This window comes from Columba livia, chromosome Z, assembly GCF_036013475.1.
Source record: "Columba livia isolate bColLiv1 breed racing homer chromosome Z, bColLiv1.pat.W.v2, whole genome shotgun sequence".
NCBI classification, from domain to species: domain Eukaryota; kingdom Metazoa; phylum Chordata; class Aves; order Columbiformes; family Columbidae; genus Columba; species Columba livia.
The window spans coordinates 1,129,713-1,141,203 of record NC_088642.1 but is presented as its reverse complement, the minus strand read 5'-3'; the positions used below and the strand labels follow the sequence as shown (position 1 = coordinate 1,141,203).

Genomic DNA, 11,491 nt, shown 5'->3' with positions numbered 1-11,491 from the left:
TCATTCATGGGGATCAAGATGGAAAGGGTGAGTGTCAGGAGGATGGAGCCAGCCTCTTCTCGGTGACAACCAATGGGGCAATGGGTGAAAACTGGAACACAAAAGGTTCAGCTTAAATATGAGAAGCAACTTTTTTGGGGTGAGGGTGGCAGAGCCTGGCCCAGGCTGCCCAGGGAGGTTGTGGAGTCTCCTCTGCAGACATTCCAACCCGCCTGGACATGTTCCTGTGTAACCTCATCTGGGTGTTCCTGCTCCATGGGGGGATTGCACTGGATGAGCTTGCCAGGTCCCTTCAATCCCTGACATTCTGGGATTGTGTGAGACCCCTCCTGGTCCCCGAGGGCTCACCCTGCCCCTCTCGCAGCTCACCGGCACCACCCCCGGGCTCGTCTCCCCCGCTCCCCGCTCGCACAGGCTTCACGCCTCCCAATCACCCATGTCGAGCAGCGCTTTCCCCACGGAGCGCCCGGCCCCTCCTCCCGGCCCGTCCCCGCCCCGCAGCCGCCAGCCTGGGCCCCGGGCCGAGCGCCCACATCCGTGAGCCCGGCCCGGCAGCGCCGCCTCCGCCTCAGCCCCGCGCCGGGCTCCCGCACAGGAGCTGCTCCGCGCCCGGCCCCGCACCGCCAGCAGCGGCCAGGACAGAGGCTCCCGAGAACAGGTCTGTGCTGCGGGGGAACCGGGGGCTTGGCGGCGGCTCCGCGGCGCGGCGAGCGGGGGGAAGGCGGCGGCCATGCGGCTCCGTGTGCGGAGGGAGGGGAAGATGGAGCCCGGCGGCGGGTTGGGATCGCCCGGGGAAGGTGAGCGCGGAGCCGGGCGGCTGGAGACCGCGGGGTGTCCCCCCGGCACGGGGCCGCTGTCGCGACAGTGTTCTCATGACATGTATCGCGAACCCGTGGAGCGTGTATTTCTGTCGTGCCCCGCGTTTCGAGCTGGCAGGTTAGTGACTGTAACCGAAGGGGAAGGGCGGCGTGAAGCTGCCGGTGAATGGTGCATGGAAACGGGTGGTGGATGCAAAGCGAGAAGGGAATTGGTAACCAGGCGCTTTTGGGCCGGAATGGCCAAATATAGGCGCTCCGAAAATAGTTCTTCCGCCACCAGACACGTTTTAGCGGCGCCGTGTCTGCCGTCGCTCCCTAATTGGGGTGGAGGGATGAGGTGGGAATATAAAATGAAGGCTATAAAAAGATCAGATGCATGCGCTTTTTCACGTAAAAATGAATTTAAAAAGAAACACCGTGAACTTCGTATTGTTACAGCAATGTATGGTTAATACTCTTCTATAGCTATTAGATGAGATTATTGCGGAGAGGCGCCTTTTACACATTTTGCAGGGATCACAGAGGCAGATTTGGTCATTAAGTTCAAAGCCAAGCACGACTGGTGCAGAGTTTAACTGAGCGGCTGTGGCAGGAGGAGAAAGGCAGGGACAGAGCAGCACACTCATAGTTTGCATCGTCTGAGCCCTATTATAAAAGTTCCTTTCAAGTAGCTCTGTGCTGTGAGCCGTAGGCATTAAATAAAAATGCCACAGGTAAAATGAATTGCATACTTGCAGGCAGGTGGGGAGAAAAAGGCCTGAGCCTTGGAGTCATGCTAATTCACAGCAGTGAGAGAGAGTGTGACTCCTCTTTCGCTGCTTTAATCAAGACTTTGACTCGAAGGAGAAACAGTTTTCCCATGCTGCAAAACTCTCCGCAACAAATCTGGCGGGTTTTGGCTGCGCGCGGAGTCCTCAAGATGGGCTGTCACGAGGAAATGCGCAGGAAGGCAGCGTTGGCAGCTTTGCTGGTAAAACATGGGAGTTTGGGCAGCTGCGGAGCAAAGCGCCGCTTGGTTTTGCCTTCAGAGCAACAGCAATAGGCGGCAGCCGGCTCGAACGTGCGAAACGGGGAGCAGCGTGCCCAGAAACCGCGCAGGCTGGCGGAGCACAGCCTGGTCAGTGCTCAGCTACGTGCTGGCGCTCTTTAAAGCTGCTATAATAGCATCCCCATAAATATACTGCTCGTGCGGCTTTCTTTGCGTCTGCTGAAAGGCACAATTCGCATTTGTGACAACTGGATTGTAGTTGATTTTTTTCCTGGGAGAAGCTTTCTCGCTGTTCATACATTGCAGCCTGGATTTTCCACGCTGGTTTTCCTGTTACTGTGTGGCAGGTATTTGCTCTCAGAACTTATATATTGCGTGGGTTCCCTAGGAAGCTTTGATTTTGCTCTTTCATTGAGAAACAAAGTAATCCCGAGTCATTCAGCGAAGTTTTGCGTTTGGTGTGTTGAAGCGGGACGTGGCGAAGCGGTTTTGGCAGCGGCACAACGCAGCAGGTTTGGGGTTGATTTGGGTGGCATCAGGACAAAGGACAATGGGTCCTTGTCCCCTGGTGAGCTTGGTGGCCTGGGTGGACGTGTTCGCGTCCGACAGCTGAGATGAAGCTGCAATGTTCTCTGTTCTGGTTCGTGCAGCGTTATGAACTGGCCAAGACAGCATGGAAATGGAGAGTTTCTGTGATCTAAGCCGCAGCAGGTTTATCAAGCAGTGAATCATTCTGCAACGCCTGGTAGAGAGTGGACCGTGTAATCTTGAGATTTCATATAGAGAAAGGAGTTTTATGTTTCCTGTAGAATCTGGAAGAACTGGCTGGTTCCCACAGGTGAGAGTGATAGAAGTCAGGGCTGATCTTGCTTGTGGTGCACGAGCAATACCCGGGGAGCTAAATGGGTGTGAGAAGAGAAAAATGACTCCTCTCTGTGCCTTTAAGGGGTTAAAACTCCTGGGATAACCAATTGGTGCTTCGGCAGTACAATGGACTTTAATTCCTAAAACCTTTCATGGAATAATCAGATTGCTCCAGCGCTCACATAAGATTGTCTGCCGTAGAAAGAAGAAATGATTTACTGCTTCAAAAGCGCTGATTTAAATGTCTAATAGCCATTAGCTTGTTAGAGCTATTGACTTTCTATCTCGAGGAACCTTCTTGACAATTCGCAGCCCTTAAAGAGCCACGATCAATGGGATTATTTGCCAAGCCAAACAGTTCTGCTCAGGGTTGTACATTTTTATTTAAACAGGGAGTGGAAATCTGCTTTATTGTATGGAGGGAGGTGTAGCTGCCATTGTGGCTAATGATTATTGTGACGATTGTTTAAAAGGACACCCAAAGTGTTAGAACTTGCCGAGCTTGTCCTAAGCAATATGGAACAATAGGCATTCCTTTGCAGATCCCTGACAGCAAGAGGGTTGCAAAGGGCTTTTTGATGAAGTGCAATCAAGTATATTGACCTGTGTGGTGTTCCATGGGAGCAGGTGTGAACTGAGTGTGCAAAGGCAGGGAAAAGCCTCCCTGTTTGTCCTGCAAGCCCCTGCACACGCCTGGGATACAGCACCCATAGGCAGCATAGAATGGAAATCCCATTCATATTCCAGCACATATAGGCAGCATAGAATGGAAATTCCGTTCATATTCCGGCACATATAGGCAGCATAGAATGGGAATTCCATAAGACAGGTTTGATTTGGGGATCAATCAGAGGGCTAATGGTGATCATAGTCAGCCCTGTCTTCTGAAAATACCATTGGAAGGAGCTTAGAAAGGATCCCAAGTATTAAAACAGAGCTTTATCAGCCAACCTTTGGCCTTAGTAACTAAAGCAGCGTGACTGGTGAGCAGAGCGATGCTGTTCTGTAGCATCAGGGGCCGAGCCCAGCTATCAGGACGGGGTTTGTGACCTGCGGAGCTGACTTTCCACCACCCACCCCTTTGCTCTTCACTGTGTTGCTTGCTGTTCATTGCACGTATTGAGCCACGTACGCGGGCACAAGGGTGGTGGTATAAAAAACACGAGTAGCTGGCAAACATTTAGGTCTTTTAGACGTCATCATCCAGTTTGGAATCTTCATCGGCATAGCAGGCTTCCGAAATTTAACTAGAGATCTGGAGGAGAAACAGCGTAACAGCCCCGAGCTTGGTGGCAAAGGCTGGGCTTGGTCAAAGGAGTCCTGCAAGAGATTGATGATGAGCTTTGGATTCAAAAGGTGGATTTGATAAGGTCAGGGAGAGATGAAGTATGGCTAATGATACCATGCTTCTGCAGCTAAAAAGCCGCTCCAGCCCACTTCATGTCTTGCAGATAACTATATTAGCTCATAAATTTTCATCGAATTTATGGCAGGCAGACAGCTCAGTCTCATAATGAAGGGGAGTTTTGGCTTGCCTTCAAAAGAGCAGGAGAGACCTGGAGGGTTGAATCCATGGGGAATCTGCACAGGGTGGGACGTGACCCTGACCTCGGGACGTGACCCTGAACGTGGGACATGACCCTGACCTCGGGGCAGCCGTCCCCACAGCCCCTTTTGTCCCTTGAACCTGGGCTGCTTCCCTCGTACGACTTCGGGACTTCCTCAAAGGTAGTGATGTGATTTCTATGTATTTAATAAGATCTGTTGGTTTCGGTGAGCAGGTGAAACTTCCTCCTGCTGGCTTGAATACATTCCTTTAAATGTCATTGATTCCTGCGCTTGTTTTTCTTTTGGAAATGTGAATGAAAGGTTAGAATATTCACCGTCTGGGTTACGTTACAGTGGCAGGATTCTGCTTCCTTGTGCAAACTCCATTTGTGGCTTGTGTATTTTGTAAGCGGTGGTTATTTTCTGCTCAGCGACACAGTTGTATTTGTGCGGTCAATCAAGCGTGCGAGACTGGGTTGTGTGCTCAATACCGACCCGTTGTGGCACAGTCAGCCCACGACTAATTCCCGTAGTGACCAAGCAGGTTTTCGGGGTGGTGAAATAAAGGGAAATGTGTGCGATCGCTTGTGTTGTGACTCACCTTGTGCTGCGTGTTTGGCCCGGGGGGAAAAGGCACCGGGGAAGTGTGGTGATAACAGCTCCTGGTAACACTGGGCGCAGTCCTTGTCTTGGCCTTTTCTTCTTCTTTGCATTGCATGTATTTTTCATATTGATTCCTACTGAAAGCGGCTGAATTAGTCACAGTGCTCCCTTGCCCACGCGAAGGTAAATGTGTATTTGCGGTGTCATTGCATCGGCTGGAGTGGATTCAGTGCTCCTCTTTAAGTACAGCTCGGGGTGGCGGAGCTCGCTGGGTGACAGGAGAACCCCAGACAGTGTGGGGGTGTGATGGACATGCCAGTGTTTATCCTGGTTTATCCAGAATAAACGTGCGGCGATGCGAATGGGTTCTAGCTTAGGAAGCCTCTGGTGTTCCCCCATCTGTTTGGGAAGCGGTATTTGGAGCTTTGAGTGGGTTTTATTGCGAGCGGAGGCTTCTCATGAGTCGAAAGGGGGTTTGAAGTCCTGATGGCTCCTTTGCAGGGCATGCGGAGCAGTGGGGAGCATGGTACCCAACGCACCTTCTTACCTATGGAGTTACGTTCAGGTGTGCTCAAGCAGTTGAAAGCTCAAAGTTCGTATATCTAAAGAACTTCTCAAATGCTGCGTGTTCCGTATGTATTTCTTTATTAAAAAGAGGATCCTGGTTTACTAAAGGAGAGTAGAGCGTGACTTGTTTGCCAAGAGTCTTTCTATAGCGAAGCCCCGAGTGTGTGCGAGGCAGCGGTGCCAGAAAACGTCTGGCTGCTCCCCGGGGATCCCGCTGCGAGGAAGACAATGAAAAGATACCATTGATTTCACACCAGCGTTTGGTACATCTCGTTGGCTCCTGGATGGAGATTGCGATGCGCGGCTGGTTTGGAGCAGAGAAGCCAGCTTAATTTCATCTCCAGGGAGCTGCTTGATTTGGGGTTTTTGAGGGGGAAAACTGTTTGGCTCATCGCGGGCCATTTAGTTGGCAGCTGCGAGGCTCTTTATGGCAGATGATTGCAGACAAATTATAGTGTGATGGTGGGATGGCTGGACGGAGTTTTATCCTCCATCCTGTCTCTTCCTTCTGCTCAGGAAGGACTTGTGATAGTGCCCTGTTGCATTTATTCTCTACCTGCTCTACTTTGCATGGCACGTGGTCCTCAATGTTCCCCCTGCTCGGGAAGAGGTGTCTAATGCGACTGTGTTAATGAGCGGGATGTTAATGATCTGGGCTTCTCTGTTGGATGCTCCATTGTCCAGAGAAGTTGGCCCACAGCAAGAGAGTAACAGGTTGGGGGTTTTGAGGGCACCAGGGAACTCAAGTTTAGTTCTTCACCCTATAGGTGGATTAATACCGGTCAGAATCTTGAGGATGGCAGACAAGGTTTTAAAAGACAGGATCTAGTCATCCCCGAGCTGGCCCTCAGGACACCACCGACATTTTTGTTACCGTTTCGCTATTTAAAAACAAAACCTGGGGTGAATAGTACGGGTGCTGATTTATTTTGCTGCAGAGGGGATGAATCTCTGGCTGACCAGCTGCTGGTACAATGTGTGCACTGGGAGTTTAGATCCTGCGTTTTGCTATTTCTATGAGATCTTTGTTGGTTGGCATTTAACTAGCAGTGTGGCAAGGGAAATAAAACCTAATCCTCTGGAACTGGCTTTTCTCTCATTGCACACCTGACTTTTCCTTGATGTTCCCTTTATGGAATTGAACCCCTCCCAGCAACTCTCAATCAAGGAGAAAATGCGTGAGCAAAGCAATTTAGATTTCAATGAATTAGCTTCCTCCCAGTTTTTATGGAAAATACTACAAACAGAAGAAGAAAAATGGGCTTAAAACTGTTCTCCGCGTCCTTTTCCTTGCGCTGGGTCTATGGGAGCATTGATTTTCCTGGCTGAGCATCTGAAGGTTCGGTTGGTTGATGTGAAGCCGTAGCTCTCTATCGAGAAAATACTCCCTGGAGTATCTGCTGGCAAGTGGCAGATTTGAAATCATCATTCACGCTGTACTTAGAGACCGATAAATAGGGCTGGAACAGAATAATCACTCAAGATTAATCAATCTGTTTAGATGCGTAGTCTCTTGAAATAAAGGCTCTTTCAGAACCCCAAACCTCCTCCATTGAAGGTCCTTGCTTTGGTTCAGACGTGGTGTGTGATCTTTGTACAGGAAAAGCAGCCGGTGCTGGGGTAAAATGTGGGTGTATGGGAGGAGGGTTTAATCCCAAATTAATCATTTGTATTACCAGCAATAGGCGGAGAATCATCTCCCAAGATACTTGTATTTTTCTGGTTGTTTGACTGTTGTTATTGCATCCATCAAAAATACTTTGTTTGTGATGCTCTTCACGTTCCACTTGCTCAGTGTTGCCTTGCAGCAAGTTTGGGGTGTTCTGGAAGGGATTAAAGATGCTGAATTAATCTCTGTGAGGTTGTTGTGTTGGTGCTCTGGCCTTTCCCTGTCAGATCAGGGGCTTTTTTCTGCAGATATATTAAACCTTTATTATCAGAAGATGTATTTCTGAAGAGCTTGTCCCGCCTCTCTGGGTGGCTCAATATCCAAAGTATAAACCTCGCACAATGGGACTGCTCAATCCGCGGCTTTTTTACCCTGAAAGCTGTTGAAACGCGGGATAATCGGACTTGGTTTAGTTGAGTCGTTGAGTCACAGCGGGTCAGGACTCGCTAATTGAAACGCTCCCCAAGTTAGATTTGAATTCTGATGGAAATGAAGGGCTTGTGTGGCAACAAGCGGCGGGGTTGTGAATGGGATACGGCCCGGGGACCACGATAATTAGGCTCCGAATGGAGCGGATTTTGCTATACGCCGAGGATTAACAGGGAGAAAGGAGAAGGCTTAAATCACGGTGAGAAACAAGGGTGGAAACCGGGTGGTGGTTCATAGGATTCCAGGTTTCATACATGCAAACCAATACTTTGTGGATGTATTTCTTGCATGCGGCCCCTTTCCTTCCCCTCTGGAGCTTCATAACAAAGTCAATACAATCGCGAGACCTTGACGTTTAGGGTAATACAAAAGAATTAAGAACCTGCTTGATGAAAGGGTGTCAGGCTTGGAAGATGCTCTGCTCAAGCAGCTTATTTCAAGAAGCGATATATTTGATGTATTGAGTATTTTTCAAGACATCGAATATTTTTCAAGAAGCGCTTGGACGACACCTTCAAACCTATAGTGTGAACTTGGGGGTTGGATTGATCCTTGTGGGTCCCTTCCGACCAAGGACATTCTATGATTCTTTCAAGATAAGAATCCATAGCGGTGATAATTTAATGTGATGCTGGTTAGAACTTGAACCCTGCGAATGGCCCCTGTTGTGTCCGAGTTTTCTTTTGTACGCCTGTTTCTTCACTACCAATCTTCTTCAAGCTCATAATAAAGGACTTGGAGCAGAAGAATTTGACCCTGGGTTTCATACCTCCTTGTTTTCTCCTCTTTCCATAGGTTCCTCAAGATTAGCACTATGACTGATGGAGACTACGATTATCTGATCAAACTCCTGGCCCTCGGAGACTCTGGGGTCGGGAAAACAACGTTCCTGTACAGATACACCGATAACAAGTTTAATCCCAAATTCATCACGACGGTAGGGATAGACTTTCGGGAAAAACGAGTGGTGAGTTGTCTCGTGTCTCGTCTTTCTCTATTCGTTTGTGCTGCGAACGCATTTGATGTAATATTGCTTCTCTTCCTGCGGGTTTAGCCTGTGATAATGGGTTGTCTAGGCTAGTTTTTGGCTTAAGCAAGTCATAATTATGAGCGCTGGATTAAGGGGCCCAAGTATAGAATTTAAATAGAAAAAACAGACACTTAAGCAGCACAGAAGCTTCAGGTGTGTTTATTAAATAAATAGGCAAAGCACAAGGAGGTTCCACCAGCTCATCACCTGAGTTGAATAATTACTAATTACTGATTTTCCCCTCTTGACATTTTGGGGTAAGATAGTTTATAAGTGCAGGAGAAACTATATCTTACATGAACTTACCAGCCTTGAAATGACTTAAAGGTCTAATAAATTATCTTGTAAGAAAGAGATCCAAAAGGTTAAATATGTTGTTCTGGTACCTAAAAGTCACATTAAAAAATGACTCTGTGAGATACCTTGTTGATCACACATGTAATATTTAATTTGCACACCTGGTGCGGTTGATCCATTGATTTTCACAACAGCTGATTTGCACCCTGTTGCTGTTTAATAAGGAATTGAGCCCCAGCGAAAGGTGCTGTGATTCCTTTAAGCATCATGAATGTGCAGTTGGGGAGGAAGTCGTTAGTGCCCCACAGAAGTTAATGAAGAAAAAATAGCTTTTTATAATAGTAGTTAATCCACTCTACAGCCGTGACACAGAACACAGCGTGCTAGGCCAAGCTTTAAAGAATTAGGATCTAATTTAACATCCTAAACATCACCAAATTATCATCAAAGTGCAACTTTCCCACGTGTTTTATGTGGCTCCAGGGTTTTTAAACATCATTATGAGCAGCCTCTGAAGTGGTTTTAGAGGCCAGAGTTGCCTTTTACTGAAGGGCAGAACTTATAACTCATTGCTGGCGCAAAGTAGAAGGTTTTGGGGGTTTAGGTGTGATCTGTACCTCTCTCGGTAGGTGTACAACCGCCAGGGACCAAATGGATCTCCAGGAAAGGCCTTCAAGGTCCATCTCCAGCTCTGGGACACGGCCGGCCAGGAAAGGTAACCACCTTCAGCTCCGTGGAAAACACCCCCAAAGTCTTTTGCTTTTTGGGGTATTTTCAGGTGGAAAATCCAGTTTTTCTGATGCCGTGATCAGAGGAGCTCAGGAAACAAGACTGGAAGAACCGAGGGTGATGTGCTCCCCGCCTCATGCCTGCACACGCGGGTTATTAGTTAATATTGGGTTTATAATACCTTCCTAAGCTCTGGAAGATACCACAGAACCTACCTAAGCACCTCGTGCTTGCAGTTCACATTTTTGGGTAAGGCAGGTTCTGATTAATTTGGATGAAGCCTTCAGTTTATTCCCCTTATTCCTCCACTTAGAAAGTGAGGGGCACCCTTTTTACCTTAAACCCTACAAGTCATGTACTCAGCTCAAGAAAGCACTTTTTTCTTTTAAATTTGCATGGTTTTGTGGCATGAAATATCGATATACGTTTTTTCTTTCACCCACCCTTCTCTGCTTTGCTGTTGATTCAATCAGGCAGAATTTGAACTAATAGATTAGTCACTGACCGCGCTTATATTCTCGTGTATAAACTTCCTCGGCTCGATTACTAACACACTGATTCATGAGCGCTGATGCATCAGAGCTAAAATTAAAGTCAATAATTAATGTTGGGTTTACTTCCGAGGGAACGTGCGTCTGCTAAAACTTAGTTCAACAAAGCCTCGCTCTATATGATGTTAATAGAGCCGCGTTGTCTTTCCTCTCCCACCCTCAGATTCCGAAGCCTCACCACCGCGTTCTTCAGAGACGCCATGGGCTTTTTACTCATGTTCGATCTCACCAGCCAGCAGAGCTTCTTAAATGTCAGGAACTGGATGAGTAAGTCGAACTTTAGTGCTTGACTTGTGTATTTTGGGCTGCCAGGCTCCATGTGTTTGTGAGCTGGAGAACGCTCAAAGAAGGGGTTGTGTCTAATGTGTCTAATTCGGGGTGAGGGCTTCATCAAATTGGATGATACGTGCTCTTATTTTGCACGATAGGCGGTGTTGGGCATATTCTTGATAATCCTAATAATCCCGATAATCTTGATAATTCGAGGGTTTGGTTTGAAAGCACCCAAGGAAATGTGTTTGGCGTGTGGTTAGTTGAGGATATTTCGAGGTGGGGAGCAAGAATTGATTGAATTAATTCATTTGGAATGATTTTGTCAGCAGTCTTGGTCTCCAAGGCGCTTCCAGTGTTCTCTTATCTCCTTTTTATCTTTGCTTCCAGGTCAGCTGCAAGCCAACGCATATTGTGAGAATCCAGATATCGTCTTAATTGGTAATAAAGCTGATTTATCAGACCAAAGGGAGGTAAACGAAAGGCAAGCAAAAGACCTGGCAGACAAATACGGGTGAGTAAATAATGACAGAAGGTAAATTGAGTCTAACTAAGTGTAGTTGGTGATACTTGAGCAAAACACTCATAAAGTCCAAGATTTGTAGGCATTGCGGTATCACAGCAATAGTGAAACCCAGCTTGTCACGCTTTCCCGTCAACCTGCTTGAGTAGGAAACAGGTAGAACAAAACACCCTGTTCTAGTAGTTTGGCCCAAATCCATGGGAAATAAGGCTGAAATAAAACATTCTTGTTAGAAAACTCCATTTTTGGCTTGTCCTGAGAGTTCAGGACAAAATACCAAAGGCAGCTGCACACTCAGTGCCATGAACTAAACAACTAACAGTATTTATAACTTGATTTCTAGTTAGTTTGGAATCATAGACACCTGTGGATTTTGGTCAAGTTCTAAGCAGCGCTGAGTTTATTTGGTTTTCCCTGTAGATAATAAAGCTGTTAATGGCCTTTTTCTTATTCTTGTGAGCCTTCTGTATTTATTTCCATTAATAACCACAAAAAATGGCTGCGTAATATAGTCAGTAAATAATTCCTTGGGCAAAAAGAGGGTGTATTTTTGTCCTTAGTTGCCCTTATTGGACAGCAAGGGATGTTCAGAGAGAATTGGGCCT

At 47.4% G+C, this 11,491-nt stretch overlaps 1 protein-coding gene across 3 annotated transcripts in view; it reads left to right on the top strand.

Moving 5' to 3' along the window:
* The first annotated feature begins 472 nt into the window (after positions 1–472).
* LOC135577380 (ras-related protein Rab-27B) overlaps positions 473–11,491 on the top strand; it is a 15,814-nt gene continuing 4,795 nt past the window's right edge. The window contains exons 1-5 of one of the 3 annotated variants that reach the window (XM_065046780.1): positions 473–658; positions 8,282–8,453; positions 9,443–9,528; positions 10,257–10,360; positions 10,754–10,877. In XM_065046780.1, coding sequence (XP_064902852.1) covers positions 8,301–8,453; positions 9,443–9,528; positions 10,257–10,360; positions 10,754–10,877 — 467 coding nt within the window. In that variant the 5' untranslated portion in view covers positions 473–658; positions 8,282–8,300. Of the gene's footprint in view, positions 659–1,647; positions 1,789–2,131; positions 2,154–8,281; positions 8,454–9,442; positions 9,529–10,256; positions 10,361–10,753; positions 10,878–11,491 lie in introns of those variants that run through there. The other 2 variants (XM_065046781.1, XM_065046782.1) reach the window with 2 other exon arrangements.